The 19,207-nt window shown below is 40.0% G+C and overlaps 1 protein-coding gene across 1 annotated transcript in view; it reads left to right on the top strand.

Annotated features, from left to right (window-relative positions):
* The window catches only part of nlgn3a (neuroligin 3a), a 117,466-nt gene that overhangs the window by 31,732 nt on the left and 66,527 nt on the right, over positions 1 to 19,207 (top strand). The window contains 1 exon segment of the mRNA XM_068326249.1: positions 15,595 to 15,744. Within this exon segment, the coding sequence (XP_068182350.1) occupies positions 15,595 to 15,744 (150 nt within the window).

Genomic DNA, 19,207 nt, shown 5'->3' with positions numbered 1-19,207 from the left:
ACTACCATATCATTATTGTACGTACCTCCTTCATGTTCCCTAGTGGCAGAGATTCATTCTGGATGAACCTTTACCGCTTCAGCCTTGATATGCTGCTGAGTGTTCGACTTCAACAAGTTCATGACATTTAGATCTTGGAGGCATCTTGAATTCAGGCTCTTCAAAGCACAGTGAAGATCACCAAGATAATAATGATGTCCAATATTTTGTCATCCTGTCAGGGATGTACTCAACTGTCAGTCAACTAACCTGAAAATCTGCTCAGACAGATGAATACATGTGCTTGTGTGCACAAGTAGATCTAAGATGAAATAACTTTTTAAATAAAAGTAAATTAATCTGATTAACTTCAGAGCATTTAGGTGTTGCTGATAATTACCTGTAAAGATCAAAATGAATGTGCTTTTCTTGAATTATTTTGTTTTATTTTTCCTCATAAAAAAAAACATACACGTATCACATGATTCTTTAGAGCTGTAATTATTGACTGACTGGTTTTCTTACTGGTTTGTGGTGTTTGGTATTTTATGCTTAATACATGACATGAATGACAGATCAGGAATCCAGAGGTAACAGTGTGTGAGATTACCACCAGACCAAGAAGCCTGTGGTCTTGTCAAACACGTCTCTTTCCATTATTGAGCTGTAGAGAGTCTGAAAGACAACCTGGCTGCATTATATTTGTCGTAGGTGTTTTATTTTGGGAACAGCTGAAGCGCAGTATGAGTTTTGGCTGTCCTTTAGTGCGGGATTACAGCCTCCTTAACCTTTAAGCTCTATTCTCCATCATTCTCTCTTATGTGTCCCTCCCAAGCTGTTCCTTAACCTCTACACAGGAAAGGAGAGAGACAGGGAGAACAGACAGACAGGTAGAGACAGGACCAGGCACTCTGAAAGAGAAGAATGGCCAATTGAGGATTAGAGACTGAATATAACTGCTCTAAATTGTCAAGGCTGCAACATTTCACATTTCACTTAGGTCCCTTTCCACATTCTGACCTTTGTGATATTTAACTCCAAGGCCCATCTATTGTCAGAGAACCTTTTTCCAGCAATGGAAAGGCAGTTAACATTTAGCCCTTCCCCGATCTATTGAGTGAATTCTGGATTCCGTCAAGAAGTCTCTAGAGTGTGAGAATCCTCTCCATTTATCTGTGTGTGTGTGTGTGTGTGTGTGTGTGTGTGTGTGTGTGTGTGTGTGTGTGTGTGTGTGTGTGTGTGTACATGATTGGATGTGGTCTTTTAAAACCCTACAGTCAACAACCAGAGCCCCTTTTGTTTACAATTTCTTCGTGCTTGAATGTTAGACCTAAATTTCAATACCCTTCATGAAACAAATAAGCCCATCGTATGGTATTTCTTTGAACCCAATCTGATTAATGTGACAGCGTTCTATTTGTCTTGTCAGGGAAAATTAATAATAGCTGTTATTCTCCATGCTCTCGGTTTTGATGCAAATGTCGGTCCTGCAGGCTCGCTATGCAAAGAAACGCATAAATTCATTGTAGTTTCATTTTAATTTTCCATTCTCTCACTGCGGCACTTCTTAAAAAGATTCAAGGTCAAATACAGACTGTCTTATTGATCCGCTGCAGATGTCACAGTTTTCAGTTGTTATTGTGCAGTTAATATTTAACACACAGACAAGATCATTCAAAGTTCCTCGTTGTCGACACCTGTCTGTTCCTATCTGAGGCACTCAATAACTTCGGTGTTTTGCCTCATCAGTGACACAGTAAATGTGAGAATAAACATTATCATTAACAAGCCATAAAGAAGGCTCTTTAAGCAGGTGAAACACTTTTGGTTTTTTTGGTTTTTTGTTCAAGCCTTTTCGGAAGTTCCCTTGAAGCCTGCATGAGACAGACGTTACATCTGATATCTTAATGGCAATCAGTTCCTACACAATGAAGATGCCCCTGGTTGAGAACTGCTGCTTCTATGGCATTTGCTCAGCTTTAATGTGATACACCTGCCAAAGTCTAAGACTAGAGATTAGCACTTTGTGAAATAATGTAGTGATGTAGCCTTATTCAATGCACACTCCGATCAAAGTATTGGCTTGGGTTTGGTGCAGACCAGGGGTCTCCCAGAATACATGATAGGCTGCTTGGCGAGAGTAGAATTTGGCTCAGGGTCTGCTGCTAGGTAAATTACTTTTAAGCTTGAGTGCTATATTTTTTTTCTATGTCATCACTATGACATTCGGGGGCATTAAAACCTGCTCTCATATATTATAAACCATGTATGGTGTTTAAAATTTTTATAGACTTGAGGCCTTCTTCAGGATTTACACAAACTCTTGTCCTCCCATTCTTAATGAGCATGCATTTTGTGCATTTAGGCTCTGAAGAATAGAAAATTAACAATACAGAATTATTAGTATATCATTTTAACATAGGAATTAGAACCCATGTTTTTCATTTTTGAACATAAGTAATGCCTGACTTTACAGATTTTTTTCTTAGGCTAAGCAAGTAAGCAAAATAAAATGTCTGTGTATATAGCACACACATTTCAGCAATGAGAGAAATGAAGTGCAGATGGAGCAATGGTTTATGTCCCATGCATACACACATGTAGAACAAATTTTTAAAAAAAGATGCATCCCACAGATTGAGGAAGACAGTTCCACAAAAAGATGCTGCTATAACAGTAAAGGCGCAATTATCTGTTGTAAAGCAATTTAAACTGGAAATGGAGAAGAATGGAACAGTTGAAAGGTTGAAATATGAACCAGAGGGTCAAATAGGTAATATGGGAGATCTTGAGCAGTGTCTTAAATGCAATTAAGAGGATTTATAAATTTAATTCTGAAGTCTGTCAGAAGTTAATAGAGGACTGTAAGCAGGGGGGTAATGTAAGCCAACGATTGGTTGTAGTTAATAACCTGACAGCTACTGTAAAAGATTTAGAGTGGACTGGCAGAGGCAGGTATAGACAGTGCTACAGGAAACCAAACCGGAGAAAAATTAGCAGGAAATAAAAATTCACACTAATCAGATAACCCATGGGAGGTGTGCACAGTGGAATCAGAGCCCCCACATTACATGGGAGCAGAGGAGGACACATGTTTAAATTATATTAGCCAAATATGAATATGAAATATAAAACCAGTCTGAGACGCCCAAGCCCAGTCATCAAATCCCTAACTTTGATTCTAAATATTGTTCTCAAATGAAGATGTTATTTTGAGTAGAATGACAATCAACTTTATTTGCAAATGTCACTGGTTACTAATATTGTCTCAGTAACCTGTTTGTGACTAAATTCAGATTGAAATTAGAGTGAAACAGATGCTTTCTCGCAGAACAAAACACATGCACCAATCACTCAGAGCCCTGTTGGTTTCTGTCATGATTCATGGTCCCTCAGACAGTCAGGCTCCTGCAGATTGCACCAGGAGAAATAGTCTTTTTTTGTATTTGTAGAGATTTTTGCAGAAGAGAATCTTTTTCTCTCTACTTGTGTCCTCCCACAATGTCGTACAACTGCGTGCTGTTTGCAGCAATGCCTAATTTGCTTTGAATTAAGACAACTGCTCTAATTAGCCTGTCTGCGCTCACCAATGTACTGCGTTTGTTCAGTTGAGCTGACTTGTTTTCTTTTTCCACATTTTGGATTTAGATATTTTGCATATAAATAAATATACCAACACATTAAACATAATGCAATCTACCTGCCACATCGCAATTGTAATATTCCTGGAATATCCTTTAGGTCATTAAAGTATATGTGGAAAGTGCAGCTCTTTTCCTAATCATAAAATTTTCAATACAACTGATCATTATAAATTTAGCAATTCATAACTATTTAACTTATCCAGTGAAGACAACAAGAAGGTGGAGATTTCCATATTGGTAATATCAGAGGCAATTCAGTTCAGAAATGGGATGGCTTTGCCGCTGCTCAGATTACGGCAAATACTTTTATGTATATCAATGTAAATTTGAGTTTTTTTCTGATCTCAAAATGTTTTTATTCTTGAGAAAACTTGTAGAAAACTACAATCATGAAGGCAGTGACTGTAAGTATAATTATTCATACTGAAATACTTTATGTGGTGGGATGATTATATCTGCATGCCTAAAGATTGTGTTATTCATTACACGACATAAAACATGACTGATTGAAGCTGAACTTTGGAGAGCTTAAATTAACTCTGTAAATGCCATGACTGTCAGTTCTGTGATGTAATATATTACATCTATCACTTGATTGTGGGTGAGGTCTAAAAACACAGCATCACATTCATTCATAAAAAAACAAAAATAACTCATTTTGATAATACCTGTTGAAGTCTGTTAGGAAATCTGATATCATTGTTTTATCGTGGAATTTCCACAAGTTCCCGCTAATATATTATATAAATGTACAGAGCTGTGGTTCTTAACCTGGGTCCCATCGAACCCTAGGGGTTCGATGAGTTGGTCTCAGGGGTTTGGCAGAGACGGAGGTCAAGATCACACACGAATCACTGTGTACGTTTGACACATTGTCTCAAGTCGTGATGACACGCGCCCCTTAGCCATCACTGGCTGCAGGTGATCACGCTACATCGAGTGCGATCACCATGTAGCACGTTACCTGTGCTACATGGGATTTTGCGCACTCAGTAGTCGATTTATGCCTGTCATGATGGTACGTCATCGGATTGCTTTCTTAGTATTTTAATTCATAGTAACTATATTGAGCAAAAAAAGAAAGTGGTCGGATGAATATGTGCAACGTGAATTTACATGTATAGGCAAACCTCGGTTTCCAACCACAATTCGGTCCGGAAGGTTGTTCGAATACCGATTTGTTTGAATTCCAAATATGGTTTTCCCATTACAAGTAATGTAAATGGCCTTAATCGATTCCAAGATGTTAGAAAACTACCTTTTTTCAACATAATATATTATTTCATGATGTAATTTATATATCAAATTGTATAGTCATGAAACATATCAAAGAAATGTAAAAGAAAGAAACAAACTCGAGAAAGAAAGGAAGAAAGAAAGAAAGAAAGAAAGATTAGATTTTTGCAAAAACACTTTAATCACTTTCAAACATTTTACAATTTTACATGAAATGAAAATACTAAAGTGCTTCAGAAGATTTTTTTTTTGCAAAAACACTTCAATCACATTCAAACATTTTACAATTTTTCATTAGATGAAAATACTAAAGTCTTTCAAAAACACTAAAAACCAATAAATGAAAGGAAATACAGTTTAAAAATTAGTGCATTATATCAGGAAGTTTGCAAAAGTGAGTTGATCATCAACTAAAGTGCATAGGACATTTTTGTCACACCAGATGTTCCTAAAGTTATTTAGGTCTTTTGTCATTTTATAAAAAACAAATTCTAGTTTTAAGTGACATCTGATGTTACAGCAAAAAACAGTTTAAAGAAAGAAAGAAAAATAAATATCAACGTAATCAGGTTAGCCTAAGGTACGAGTTACCATCGTCTTTTGGACAGAAATTTACGGTACCGTAACTCGTACCATATGCAATGGAACACAAATTAAGTGAAAACATTAGTGAATACAGTAAACTAAAATAAAAAGCACATTACCGTCAAGTTTTCTCTCGACTTTTCTCGCCTCTTCTCGCGCTTGGCAGCGAGAAATAATAATAAAGGATTACATTTATATAGCGCTTTTCTGGACACTCAAAGACGCTTTACATTGGATCCATTATTCATTCACTCCTCATTCATACTTGGTGATGGTAGAATACGTGTGTAGCCACAGCTGCCCTGGTGCAGACTGACAGAGGCGTGGCTGCCAATCTGCGCCTACAGCCCCTCCGACCAATCATGAACAATCCCACACATTCACACACCAGCGAGTGCCCCATTGGAGGCAAGAAGGGTAAAGTTTTTTGCCCAATGACACAATGAGAAATAACTCCGCTGCAGCGGGAATCGAACCGCCGACCTTAAATCATTGGATGACCCGCCATACCACGGTCGCCCCAAAAAGGCATTCATTTTGCGTTCGACTTCCAAATTTTGTTCGACTTCTAAGACAAAAAAATGCAGAATTTTTTGGTTGAATTCTTATTTGTTCGATGTCTAAAGCGTTCGAAAACCAAGGTTTGCTTATACTGTATAACGGAACGTGATGGGAGTCAGCATTCTGCATGATTTGCAATGTCAAGTTGAGCAACTCTAGTCTCGCACTGGCAAAAATAAAGGACCACTTCCTTAAGCTGCGTGGAAAACAAAAGAAACAGACTTTGCCGTGAAAATGACATAAGAGTAGCACTTGCCAAGGTGAAGCCAAACATATCTGAACTGGTCTCTCAATAACAACAGCAGAAGTCACACTGAGTTGCAGGAAATTTCATGTGAGTTCATGCACTGTCTTGGTTTTATTCTTTGAAAACGGTGACATTAATGCACATTTCATTAAATACACCAGTAAAACATATACTTATTTCTTAAATTTGAAAAAAAATATTTTTTTTTTACTTAAGAAGGGTTCTGTGAGTGAGCATATGAAACTGGCAGGGTTCGGTACCTCCAACAAGGTTAAGAACCGCTGGTATAGAGTCTGTTAATGACTGTTCCTGCCATTAATATCAAAACCAAATAGGCTGTCACCCACTTCCTTCGTACTCTGTCATGTCTCATGTGCAGACAACATTATAAATAGGCCTGTGGCATTAGCTGTGTGAAATAGCAACTTTCTTTCCAACATTAAATATTACATTTCATTTTAAAAGAGACTAATTTATGATGCTGAAGATGTTCACATCAGAGAAGAGTCACACTAGCCTCTACTGTTCAACACAATTGGAAATAGGGCATCAAGAATCCTGGGTGATTTGATGAATTCCTTTTCCTATATTAATACTTGATTTCTCTCAGATCTTTTCGATGGATTGATGGCTTTGCCGAGTGACTGTGGTCAACAAAAAATGGAACCAAAGTTTGATACTGTAGCAAGCCCTAATACTGCTACACCAGCAAGATCGTTCTCGTAGGCCACTCTATATTTGTACATGGTCCCCCAGGGGGCCAGATATTCATAATAATGTAGTACAAGGACAGCAGCACATTACAAGTGTTTAGGGCAAAGAAATGAGCTAAAGCAACATCACACATGACTGACTATACATATACAATTGTGTGATTTATTCAAGTCTCACCACCTCTGGGAACATTCCAAACCTACATTTCCTTTGCTCCTAATTTAAACCATGTTCTTCCTGCTTTCTGCTGTTTATAGCATTTGATTGCCAGTAAACACATTTTCTATTGAAGCCATTTTTTAATTTTTTTTTATGGTCTCTTAAAATGTTAGAGGTAAATATTGGGTACATATTCCAAAGAGAACAGAGATCAATGTGGTTATTTAATACACTAATCCCTTGCTTTAAAAAGGAATATCCTAAATTCTGTTAAAACATGAAGCTAATAGAGTCCAATCCAAAGCATTCTGATTGGATTCAAAGCGTGTTCTTCATTAAATGGGTTTTTCCTGAAGCTGCCAGTGGTGTATGACTCTGCTCCAAATGTACTGTAATAAATTCAATTAGATTATTAAAGTTGTGTTCTGATTATTTTTGGTGTTTATATGCTCTTAATGTTTTTTTTTCTCTAATTGTAAGTACTGCGTTAACAAGCTAAACAACTGAAAAATTGTCTGTGAATTGTGCATTGCTAGAATTGTTATTTTTCACTTAGGCATCAAACATTGATTTTTATTGAACTGCCAGTTTGTATGTTTGCCAAACATGCTATTTTGAATTTCCCTGTGCCTCTCTATGTCTCTCCCTGCTTCAATAACAGGGACCCATGCAAAAAAACAGGGCGAGGATTTTTCGGATAACGACGGTGATGAAGATGAAGGTATTTTCTACGGTGAACAGAGATGGTGCATGAATATTATTTATTTGAATATGATTTGGTTTGGTTGTTGGGGGGAGTGGAGGGGTAAATGTCACTGTTTTATAAACAGTTTTCATTTTTGATGGATTTGTTTTTGTTTCTTTCAAATACAATCATCGAGCACCCCATCACCTTATAATTTGTACAACAATGCTGTCTTTAATCAAAAGCGTGTGTGTGTGTGTGTGTGTGTGTGTGTGTGTGTGTGTGGGTGTGTGTGTGTGTGTGTGAGGTCTGTCTTACTCAGCATCTAATTCAGCTGATGATTTAGGTGTTAGTTCAAATCGGCCCTAAAACCTGCATCAGTAACCAAACCTGTGACATTTTATTACCTCCCATAACAACCAGACTGACTGTTATCACTAGAGCAGAGGTAGTTGTGACTTTCCCACCTCTAGGTGTGGCCAGCATCTGTATTTATGGCAATAACGGCAGATGTTGCCACATCACACTGGTCCCCAGGTCTGCCAGCAGTTTTCACTGCGGAGCGACAGTTCAGGACTGCTGCAGGAGAGGATTAGAGGCGAGAGGTGTAGTAAACGGGAAGTTGCTGCTCAGCAATTACATTGTTCACTTTCCATATTTATCTTGGGATATTCCTGGCTCAGGGTGGATCTCTGCTGAGATTAGAGCGAGAGACGATTTGCGGCTACAAAAGAAACGGCTTAAGTCTCAAAATCTAAATCAAACCCTTGATATGGCCCCTTATTTATCTCCCATCCACACTAACGCAGGTGGTACAAGCGTAGTGTCGTAACAAGGTTGCGCCGTTAATTAAAATGAATTTTTTTGTCATTTATTTTATTCATCAGTTTATTGATCTTTTGTTTTTAGTAGAGATCTTTACATTTTGTGCTTATAATTATCTGCAAGCCTGAGGCAAAGCTGTTCTCTGGCACATGTTTGTGGCATATGGACCATCTAACTGGCACAATTGCTGAGATGTCAAGTCAAGTTGCCATATCTCTCATTCATTTGTCTTGAATGTGGCACAGTTAATGTTTTGCTTAGAGGTCCCGTGATGGCTTTTAAACCCAGCCGAGGCCAGCTGGCCAGGGCCCCTTACAGATGTTTAAGATTTTGTACTTGTACACTTGCACTCCTTCCTGTTTGCCAGTGGGCTTGCCTTTATTAAAAAAAAATAAAAAATACTGGCCTTGATCACAGAGCAGGAAGGGTTGCCATGGCACCACTTTGACACACAGGTGTTTCTTATTCAAGCCCACGGTGAGCTGTTACATCTGAAGCCAAATTGCCCTCAGTTTTGGCTTTACTGTCTATGTGCGTGCACGTGCGTGCGTGTTTGTCTTCCCCCAAGCAAGACCACATGCGTCAGTAAATGTAACCCTGAGTCCATTCAAAATAGCTGACAAGTGCCAATCCCTTTGTCTGGCAAGTCTTTGCGTTCGTACACAGCGGCTTGGTCTCCAAGCTGTTGTGCAAGACTAGACTCACTGAAAATGTGACAAGTCTTTTCTTTACTGAGCGCAACTAATGCAATTTGTGCAGCAACACTGTAGAAGCAAAATGCGGCTCCAGCAGTATCTCTGCTTCTGCACTGTAACTAATGCATGTGCGACAGAGCAACCCATCAAACCCTGAACATGATCCAGAAGATTCTTATTCTTCTGTTATAAGGGTGTTTTCATGAACTCCCACATGCAGTAATGCCCTTGTTCAGAGGTATCCCTCTGTTTCGCTGTGCCTCCCCTCAAAGAGCAACGTTATCTTTGTGATATAACTAAAGTACTTGCAAACTGTCTTGTATATACTCCTCTTCTCACAAGTGGCTGTGCTGTTATTGCAGGAAATAGCAATCTCCTTATCTACAATAAATGCAGTGCATGTCTTACCACCGAAAATCAAACATTTGTATTCAAGCTAAAAGGCAAGTGAAATCGGAATACAAGCAGGACTCTCACGCTCTCCCTCTTTAGCCCGTGCACCACTTATCCGCATATTCTTATTCAGTCTAGAGAGCTGTTGTCTTCTCATTTATCCATCAAACCCCCTCCATCTCTCAGTTGGTTCAGTCCAGCATTACCATGCTGTCTGAGTTGGCAGTCTGTCTATCATGGGCTTATTCCCTCCTATTTCAGCCACATTTGAGCTGCCTTTCTGCTTATTATAACCCTCCAGGCATGCTGTAATTCAAATAAGTTTTATTGGAACAATAAAAGATTTTTCACATTCACAAAGAAAAGAAAGTAAAATATGTAATGGAATAGTAAAATGTAAATGTGCAATAAAAAGGCCAAGGAACGTCCAATGAAAACTTTCAACTGAGACAAGGAGTTAAGTTAAATGAAATATGAAGCGAGGAATATAATGACCTTTTCTGTACTATCATCTGTGTTCCTGTCAGCCTTTTATTTGTCCACCAGTGTGTGGAACAGACAACATGACAGCCTGGCAGTCCTCAAATTGTAGTTAATGTGAGCAACTCCCTCATTCTAACTACATAAGCATGTGGACCAAGTTGATGGAATTTACATCAATTTACAATCGACTCCTCGATCACATATAAAAGGAGGAAGTGAAGCTTTGCTGGAGTCAAATTTCTCAGGTGGAAAATGGCCGTGGTGCCAAGGCACAATGTCCAACTGTAGGCGTCTCCACACCAGCTGAGGAACGTCTCCTACCGCCACAGCCTCGGCCCTCTCCTACTGATTGGAAACTCCGGCTCAAATCAAGAGAAATGCCTCCACCCAACACAAGCATATACACACTCCAACACACACACCTGTACCCATTTAATCACAGGCGCATGCACACAGAGACACAACAACACAATGCTTGCTAGTAAGCTCTTGAAGGAGGCACTGCTGCAGAAGATGGTGCACACATGCATGCGCGCGCACACACACACACACACACACACACGCACAGCTCAAACCTTGGAGGAACTCTCCATCGTTGCTCTGCACGGGAGCAGAGCAGAGCTCCACCTGCCTGGGTATTACCATTAATTCCTTCGCACAGGCCTGACTGGATCCCCGTACAGCAAAGCCTTCAGCTCAGCTCAAGCAAGCTGGAGACTGAATTGACAGTGGGGGCAGTTAATGCACCATTCTCTCCATTCTGCTACTATCATATTCTCTCTGATGTGGCAGGGATGAGGACTCCTACCCCTCCAAACTAATTTTTGGGAGATATTTGGAATGCTGCTGCATCACTTCTTCTAAGATAAGCATTGCAGCTAATCGCTGATCTACAAGGGCATCATTTGACTCATTTCAAGAGATTCTGAGTCTGATTGTTGCCTTCATCTATAAAGTTCTGTAATTTTTATTCACTCGTAAGTATTAAAACATAATTAGCAATTAGCACAATGAGCAAAATTATAAAAGGGCATTTCTTTAGAAAATTTAGGCATGGGCTTTGAATTACTTCACCAAGCCATTTTTGTTCACGGTGCTCCAGCACATCAGGGGAGTTTTGATCATATACGCTTCTGAAAGTGTTTATTAGCAGGCTATCACCAATCCTTTGCCAGTTCTGTATGGCACTGTACAACAGCAGCTTTGTGACCTGAGCCACAGACAGCAGGGTGCCCTGAAATACTAAAGGGTTGGCCTTAGTTCACTTAAAGTGCAAACAGCTATCTGTGAGTTTTAGCAATGACAACACCTCAGCAGTTCCCCTCTCTCATCTAGATCCAGGCCAGCTGTAGGGGGCTTTGGCTAATAGCCTTGTAGACTCTTCACCTTGTCCCACCTTTTATTTTATTCAGCCCTGTGATTCTCCGCATCTCTCTTTGTTCACTATCCTCATACACACTGCTCTCTATGTGCCTGTTGCCAACATCATATTTAACACAACACACAGCAGCCAGGGAGCAGTAAGTCACCTTCACACAAAGGTCATTGCTCCTATTACATTTACTGCAGAAATGCCAAGATTCATAGGCAGAGGCACACACTCTCACACATATCTCCTTTTAATATACCCGATGCAGTGTTCAGATTCTTTCTGTTTACAAAGGACATACCTCAGTTGCCATCACAAATGTCAAGTGTTGAGGAGAACACACTGGAGTTTGGCACACTCCAGCTCTAAGGTGCTCTTTTCCAGAAAGTCCCATCTGCACAGGTGAGGTCAAGCCCACTGGTGTGAAAGAGCTGCAACTGTGGCTGCAGTTTTCTTTCATACATACATAAAAATAAATACACACACACACACACACACACACACACACACACACACACACACACACACACACACGTACGCACGCACACACACACACACACACACACACGTATATATGTGTATACATATATATATATATACATATATACAGGTACGTGTGTGTGTGTGTGTGTGTGTGTGTGTGTGTGTGTGTGTGTGTGTGTACATGCACTTTGTTTTCTTTGTTTCTTTCCAAAATCATCCAAATGTCCAAGATAAACCTTTTTTAGTTCAGCCTCCTCCCCCAGAAGGACCTGTTAGAACACAGTCCTGCCTTATGAGATTCATTAAGGGGATCTTGAGCAGTTATTCAGGAAACTCGTAATGATTTGCACAATGGAACGAGCTGCTGCTGTATAATTGGATGTAATTACACTGCCTGTTTTGCTCCCAAACTACAAGCCGTTCTTAACTATGAACATGGGCAGTAATGGACTTGTCATAAGTGAGACATGACGCTTGACCTGTCAAAAGCACTGCAGTAGGGTGGATGTCATATCCTGCCACATCAGGACATTTTCGCCCGTCACCCCCCACCTTCCACCACACCACCGTTTCAAACCTCACTGATAGCCACTGACAGTTACCATGTTTCACACAGTGTTGGCACTGTGAATGCCACAACACTTATCTCCTTTTGCCTTTGTCCTCTCTTGCTCTGGAGTGTCAAATCAGCTTCTGGGGGTTCTTACCATCAAGGATGTGATGGACTGTTCTCTATGGAGAGCGAAACAAAAGCCATGAATGAGGAGGTACCGTGATAAAGGAAGAAGAAATGAGTATTCTCATTACTTCCTCCTGGTAGATTCCACTTACAATGGTAATAGTCACAGCTCATTTATGAGCAAGGCTAAATGTGAACACACACACAATGGAGCTTACTGTACTCACTTCTGTACATTTTCTGAAAGATTACTGATACAACAGACATAATTGCACCCTCCACCATCTTGTGGAAGTGTTTTAGCAACATAAAGGATACCAGTATGTTAGCTTTAATGGATACTTCCTTTGGAATGGAATGGATTTGTTTTCATAAAGAGATGGTAGAAATGAGCCCTTAAAGGCTTAGTGGTTTCCTTCATTGCTAACAATCAGTCCAGAACTTTGTGATGTATCGTCTTAATCGTTTGGTTTAACAGGAATGCAATTATTGCTTTCAATTGACAACATTTATAGGCAATTTTTTTACATATATTAGTCTATGCTATATGATTGAATTTGTGTGACTGGGAGAAATGTGTGAAAAACTTGTTGTGTAAGATTAGAGCGCTCTTCATTGCACATCAGCTCTCACTCACATTTATATCATGTGCACTGCATATTTTTGAAGTTTTGTTCTTATTTGTTGGGTTTGTTGGGTTTTTTTGTTTTCACTTGTTTTGCATGTAGTTTTTTTATTACCAATATACGAATGCATTAATGAACCTATCTCTGCTTCTTTCCTAGCACAGATCCACTGTGCAGCATTTTGGTGAATGTGGGTTGATGGGTTTAGTGAACCAGAGTGAACCTTTAAGAAGCAGGAACTTAATCATCAGTGTTATGTATGTTTGTTTGTTTTGTCTCTGTTTTTGTTTGTTTGTTTGTTTGGTTGGTTGGTTGGTTGTTGTTGGGGTTTTTTTGTTTGTTTGTTTTGTTAGAGAGTTCATAAAAGCCATTAAAACTGTTCTGATTGGATAAGAAAAACAATTACCTCTGCACCTTGCTGTGCTGTGGTAAAGATGACAGATTATTACTGTTTATTGTGAAGCCCTAGTCCACCTGGAATAAGTCACATGTATACATGTATTTTATTATGACTCAAATCACGCCGTCAGTAAGGACTGTATATCACATGTGTCACATTGCCAACGTCATATCACATAGATTAGACCAAGTGACACTTCGGTGTCTTGTAACACTATCTCAAACAGACATAACTGTTGTCATGGAAACCTGATTCAACAAAAGAGGTGACTGGTGACAATGACTTGACTAATCTCTTCTTGTTATTTCTGCCCTCTGTTCCCTGCTATTTTCTTTATATCTGTGGCCATATTTGTTTGAGTACCTTGTGTAGAACATCATTTCACTGCCCCCCTCCCTCCCCAATCTGACTGTACTTTCATTCTTTCTCACCCGTGCATCCCCTCCTCCTCTTGTCCAAGATAAGTGTGTGTATAGAGAAGTGTCAGCTATAAATTCACATTTCACCATGTAGCCTTCTCAGATACCAGCGAGATAAAGAAAGGCATAAAAAAGGCCACATCATATACAACACATCGCTCAGCTTTGAGGCTTTGAAACCTAACAGGATCATGAATAACCAAAGCAGCAGAAAAATACAAGAGAGAAAAAACAGTGAATCAAGGGCTGGGCTCTTCTATAGGGGTTGCAGAGAAAACACGTCCCTATAAAATGCATTTTACTGGCCGTGCTTGGTGTGAACGTTTTAATGTGATGTGATGCAGGATGTGCTCTGTGATTAGCTGTTCTTGAGCATTTTGATTTTTGGCAGTCACTGTAGCAACCACAATACAATACCACCCTTATAATTCTGAGGCCAGAGCTTAACCTGACTTTTTCCTGTCTTAGTTCATCTGTCCTTTCTGTGTCCTTCTCTCTTTTTGTGTTTTTATTTTTTCTTTTATCTATTTTTTTTCTACTTTCTGGTCTGTGTTTGTCCTTTTCTCTATCTTCCTCACCCTTTTTCCTCCTTTTCCCTTTCTCATTCTCACCCTTCTCAGGGCTTGAGAGGGTGTCAGGGAGTTGGACAGAGATGGAGGGAAGGTGGGAGTGAAACAGGGAGAGTCTGTGAGTGACAGAACGCGGGGGGGAAGCAGGAGGGAAAATGAGAGAGAGTTTTTTGTCTTGTCTCCCAGCGCTAGCTGGGCAGCCAGTAATTCAGTTTATTCCTCAGACAGAGGCTTTTTTCTTCCTTCTACCTCTGGATGTGTTTTATCTGGCTGGAGTGTTGGTCCAGCTGGGTATCAAGCCCTGATACTGGAAAAGAATAAATAACATTTACAAAAAATGAAATGTAAATGTAACTGTCGCTAAAGACTGTACAAATATATTGTGGCACAGCAATAGGCTGTGTGAAAAGAAGGCACACAGCAGCATTGTTAAATTAGATGATGCATATTCTCACTGTTACACCAGATTACCCTTCTCCCTGGTTAGATGTGTGGCAGTATCTCTCTCACTTTGTTCCCCCTAATGGCTTCCTGTGTCTACATCAGGTGGTTCTCCTGGAAGCAACACAAAGTAACACAAACGGTTCAGTTTCATGAGATAAATAATTTACATGATGACGATTGACTGAAATACAGCTGAAATCCACATAATGACAGGATTTTAATGTATTTCTCACAGCACAGACACTACAGAGCAGCTGGTATCTGAGAAGAGGTTGTCGGATTGTGTTTTTTGTGCCCACCATGTGCTGAATCTTCTGTGTCTGTATCTGAAGCTGACCCTTAATCAGAGTGGACGCATGGACGACAATGTGAATGTGTTAATGATGGCCACTCTTGCAGACATACGAGACACTGGGGCCAAGCCGGTGATGGTCTACATTCATGGAGGGTCCTACATGGAGGGGACGGGCAACATGATCGAAGGGAGCGTCCTGGCCAGCTATGGAAACGTCATCGTTATCACTCTCAACTATCGCGTCGGAGTCCTCGGTAAGCATTTCTTCCACTTTGCCTTCAAGGACATTTTTCTGGGACATCTTTGTAGGACAATGGGGTGTAAAGAGGACTGTCAATTGCCATGTACTCGAAAATGAGGCGGAGTGGAAAAACACAGTTCTATTAAAGTGGCCTGATTGCCATGCTACTGGTCCATGTGGTGCTCACATATTGGGTGTACTGAATGTGGATTTGTTGTTGTTGTGACTGTGGTTTGGAATAAATTAAGATATTATTGTAGTGAGGTCGAAAAAAAAAAGAATGATGACAAGGGTGTGATTTTGGAGGGACAGAGGAGAGAAGTTTGTCAGATTGAAGGAAGGGTTTTGTCTCTGAGGTGTGGTTAGGTGCAGATTGACTCACAGCTGCATCCTCAGACACGTGTGTGTGCGCGTGTATGTGTGTGTGTGTGTGTCTCAGAAGGAGGGAGAGAGAGAGAGAGAGAGGCAGTGAAATCAGTGGAGAGAACGCAAAAGAACAGCAGAGAGAGCGCCATGGAAACAGCTGCAGCAACACAAAATGGAGTTTGTTAGCATTGTGCCTTTTCCATCCATCTCTCTGACAAAAATAATTTCCATTTTCACACATTTTCATACATTTAAAGTGGATGGGTACTGGTGCCAAACACTCCTATTTGTTGAGGATATTACCTCAGATTTGTACCATTGTCGGCTACTATTAATATCAAGATGAGGATAGTGTTGGTCATCAAAACACCAAGTCTTCATGTTCACAGCTATGTTGTTTTTTACTCGTGTCTGAACTGACTGGCCTCACTGATCCAGTGGTTCTAAATGAAATAAATGAAATACTGCATTTATTTGGAACAGTTTTCAGACTGAAAACTAACAGGCATTTTTCTAAACATGCTCTTCAGCTATAGGCCGAACAGTGTGTGGTTTTAATATATTGGGTTGGCAAAAACACAATTCAAACAGTTTCAGATAAAGCAACGGAACGAGCTAGATCTAATTTGCTGCTTGATACAAAAGAAATAAATGTTGTTTTTTGTTTTCTTTGATTTGACAAATGCGGACTTGTGTGTGTGTGTGTGTGTGTGTGTGTGTGTGTGTGTGTGTGTGTGTGTGTGTGTGTGTGTGTGTGTGTGTGTGTGTGTGTGTGTGTGTGTGTGTGTGTGTGTGTGTGCGTGTGTGTTTACATACATTTTAGCACACATTTACCATGACAGGGACAGGACAGTGAATGCAACACTGGCTCAAAAAATCTGAATCTCAGTAGATGTGGATTTTCCAGGTTGTTGTAGATGTACTAGATTTGACTGCATGAGTTTTTAAGTTTTTTGTGGCATTTGCTGACCATTTGAATAATATTGCATATAACCATATAACCTGCTCCCCGTGCTGCTCCCCTAAGAGGCCCGCATGTCAAGAGCAATAGGGTGACTGAGGAGCAGCGCTGCGTTTTCCCTCCAGGACATTGAGATGACTTGTGTGAGCGAATCACACAGGCACTACATTTATCCTGATATTCCCTTTTTGATGGAGATGAGAGTGCTACGGCCTATCAATTTTGTCATCAGGATTGCTCACCTTGAATGCAGCGTGTGTCATTTTTTGAGGAGTAACATTTTGAGCATTGTAATAAACCTTTAGGGTGGTGAGACAGTGAGGCTGCTCGATGAGCTTGCTGCCTCCCGCTCCTGCCGCTGGATTTTAACGCCGAGCACGTAAGACTAATACAGATTCATGATCATATTTCTTTCATGGCACTTCAATTATGAGTCAGATGTTTCTTCTTTCACTGCCACATTTCTCTAAATGTCAATCTACATGCATGCACACACACCCTCCAACACCGTGTAGGACTGCACTGAGCATGCACACACACACACATACACACACACACACACACACACATGCACACACACACACACACACACACACACACACACACACACACACACACACACACAAACATATGCTGGCCTTCACATAAACAAGTATGCCATGAGCACAAAACGTCAAACACGGGAAAAACAACCTGCACATGCAGATAAACACACTCTCAAAAACATGTGGACAAACACACCAATGGTGTTAACACAGCAGCTCTCTGTGAGCTCCCCCAGCAGCCTTTCTGAGAAATGAGCAGGGAAGAAGTGTTGCATGTAGTTTAGCGATAATGTCCAATCCCGTAGCATGGCATGATAATCTCCCCATGGTGCAGATTTAAACTGTTATTACAGACACACTCACATAAACCAAATAAAACCAAGGCCAGAGAGAAATCAGACCATGATGGGCCATTTAGCACTAAGCCATCTGAAGACATTAAGTGTGAATTGCAGTAGTCGGAACATGAGAAACCATAATTACACGTCTCCATTTTATTTTTGTTGATGGTCTTTCTTTCTTACTGAAAATGGATTTTGTTAGCAGTTTCAGCATTAATCCAGTCTAGACTGCATTAAGTAGAGTAGATTAATTGCTTATGCTGGACACTGTACATTAGCAGCCACACACACAGTTGAAAGCGAAACACTTACAGGCGAACATCATGAGAACTTATGGCTGAATGAGAGCAAATACTCCACTTTTTACTCCGTCTGTGGCTTTGGCTCAAGCATCTGCAGCAGCACTGTCTTCGTTTATATAATGAAGAATAAAGACTCTATGCAGAGCGAAGCAGTTTCATGTAAAATGTAAAATAAATAAATAAATATTAATGAAAAAATGAAAGCTCTTTTAATTAGGCTGCTTAAAGGGATGAGGGAATAATAGAGGCAGAGAGAATTAGACAAGATAATGAGTTTAAAGTGAAATCAGACAAGTCAACTCAAACTATGCTTTCTGACACTAATGTAGCTCTCACACTGTCCCTTAGCAATCTGAGTATGGCATTAATAATGCAGAAAACACCTTTGAAACATACACAACAGTATGAATATTTAACTCCTGTCACACAAATAATAGGACTACACTATTTGGTAACAACAGCGTTCACTTACCACTCTGTGCTAAAACAGATTATTGAAGTGGACAATGAAAAACATTTTGCATTAATCTCATTTGCAATGCACCATATGGGTAGTAACTCTATTTACATATATTATTGTGCTCTTTGTTTGCTAAATACAGATTGCAATCAATATTTTATCTTGATTTTATAAACTCTATACAGCAGCTGCAGATTCTGTGGTGATATGAAGTCATAGAAAGAGACAGAGAGAGACAGGAGAGCGTCTTTGGAAAGGAGAGATAACTTGGAGGGGAGTTGCACTAATTCTATTCAGAGGCTCTGATGTGTTGAGTTGAGCCACCCCTGCTCCGATTAAAGAGAAGTCCACTGCGTTTGGAGAGATGTTCTATCATCCCCCTGCAGCTTTTCGGCCCATGCTGCTGTAATAGTAATTATTGCTTCAAAGGGTGGACCACATTACTCCTGAGGCTCCATTTGGAAACTTTCATATCTCTATTTGAATGAATGTGATTTCATA

This window comes from Antennarius striatus, chromosome 10 (assembly GCF_040054535.1).
Source record: "Antennarius striatus isolate MH-2024 chromosome 10, ASM4005453v1, whole genome shotgun sequence".
NCBI classification, from domain to species: Eukaryota; Metazoa; Chordata; class Actinopteri; order Lophiiformes; family Antennariidae; genus Antennarius; species Antennarius striatus.
Note: the sequence above shows the minus strand (reverse complement) of the source record. Positions and strands in the feature narration are given on the sequence as shown.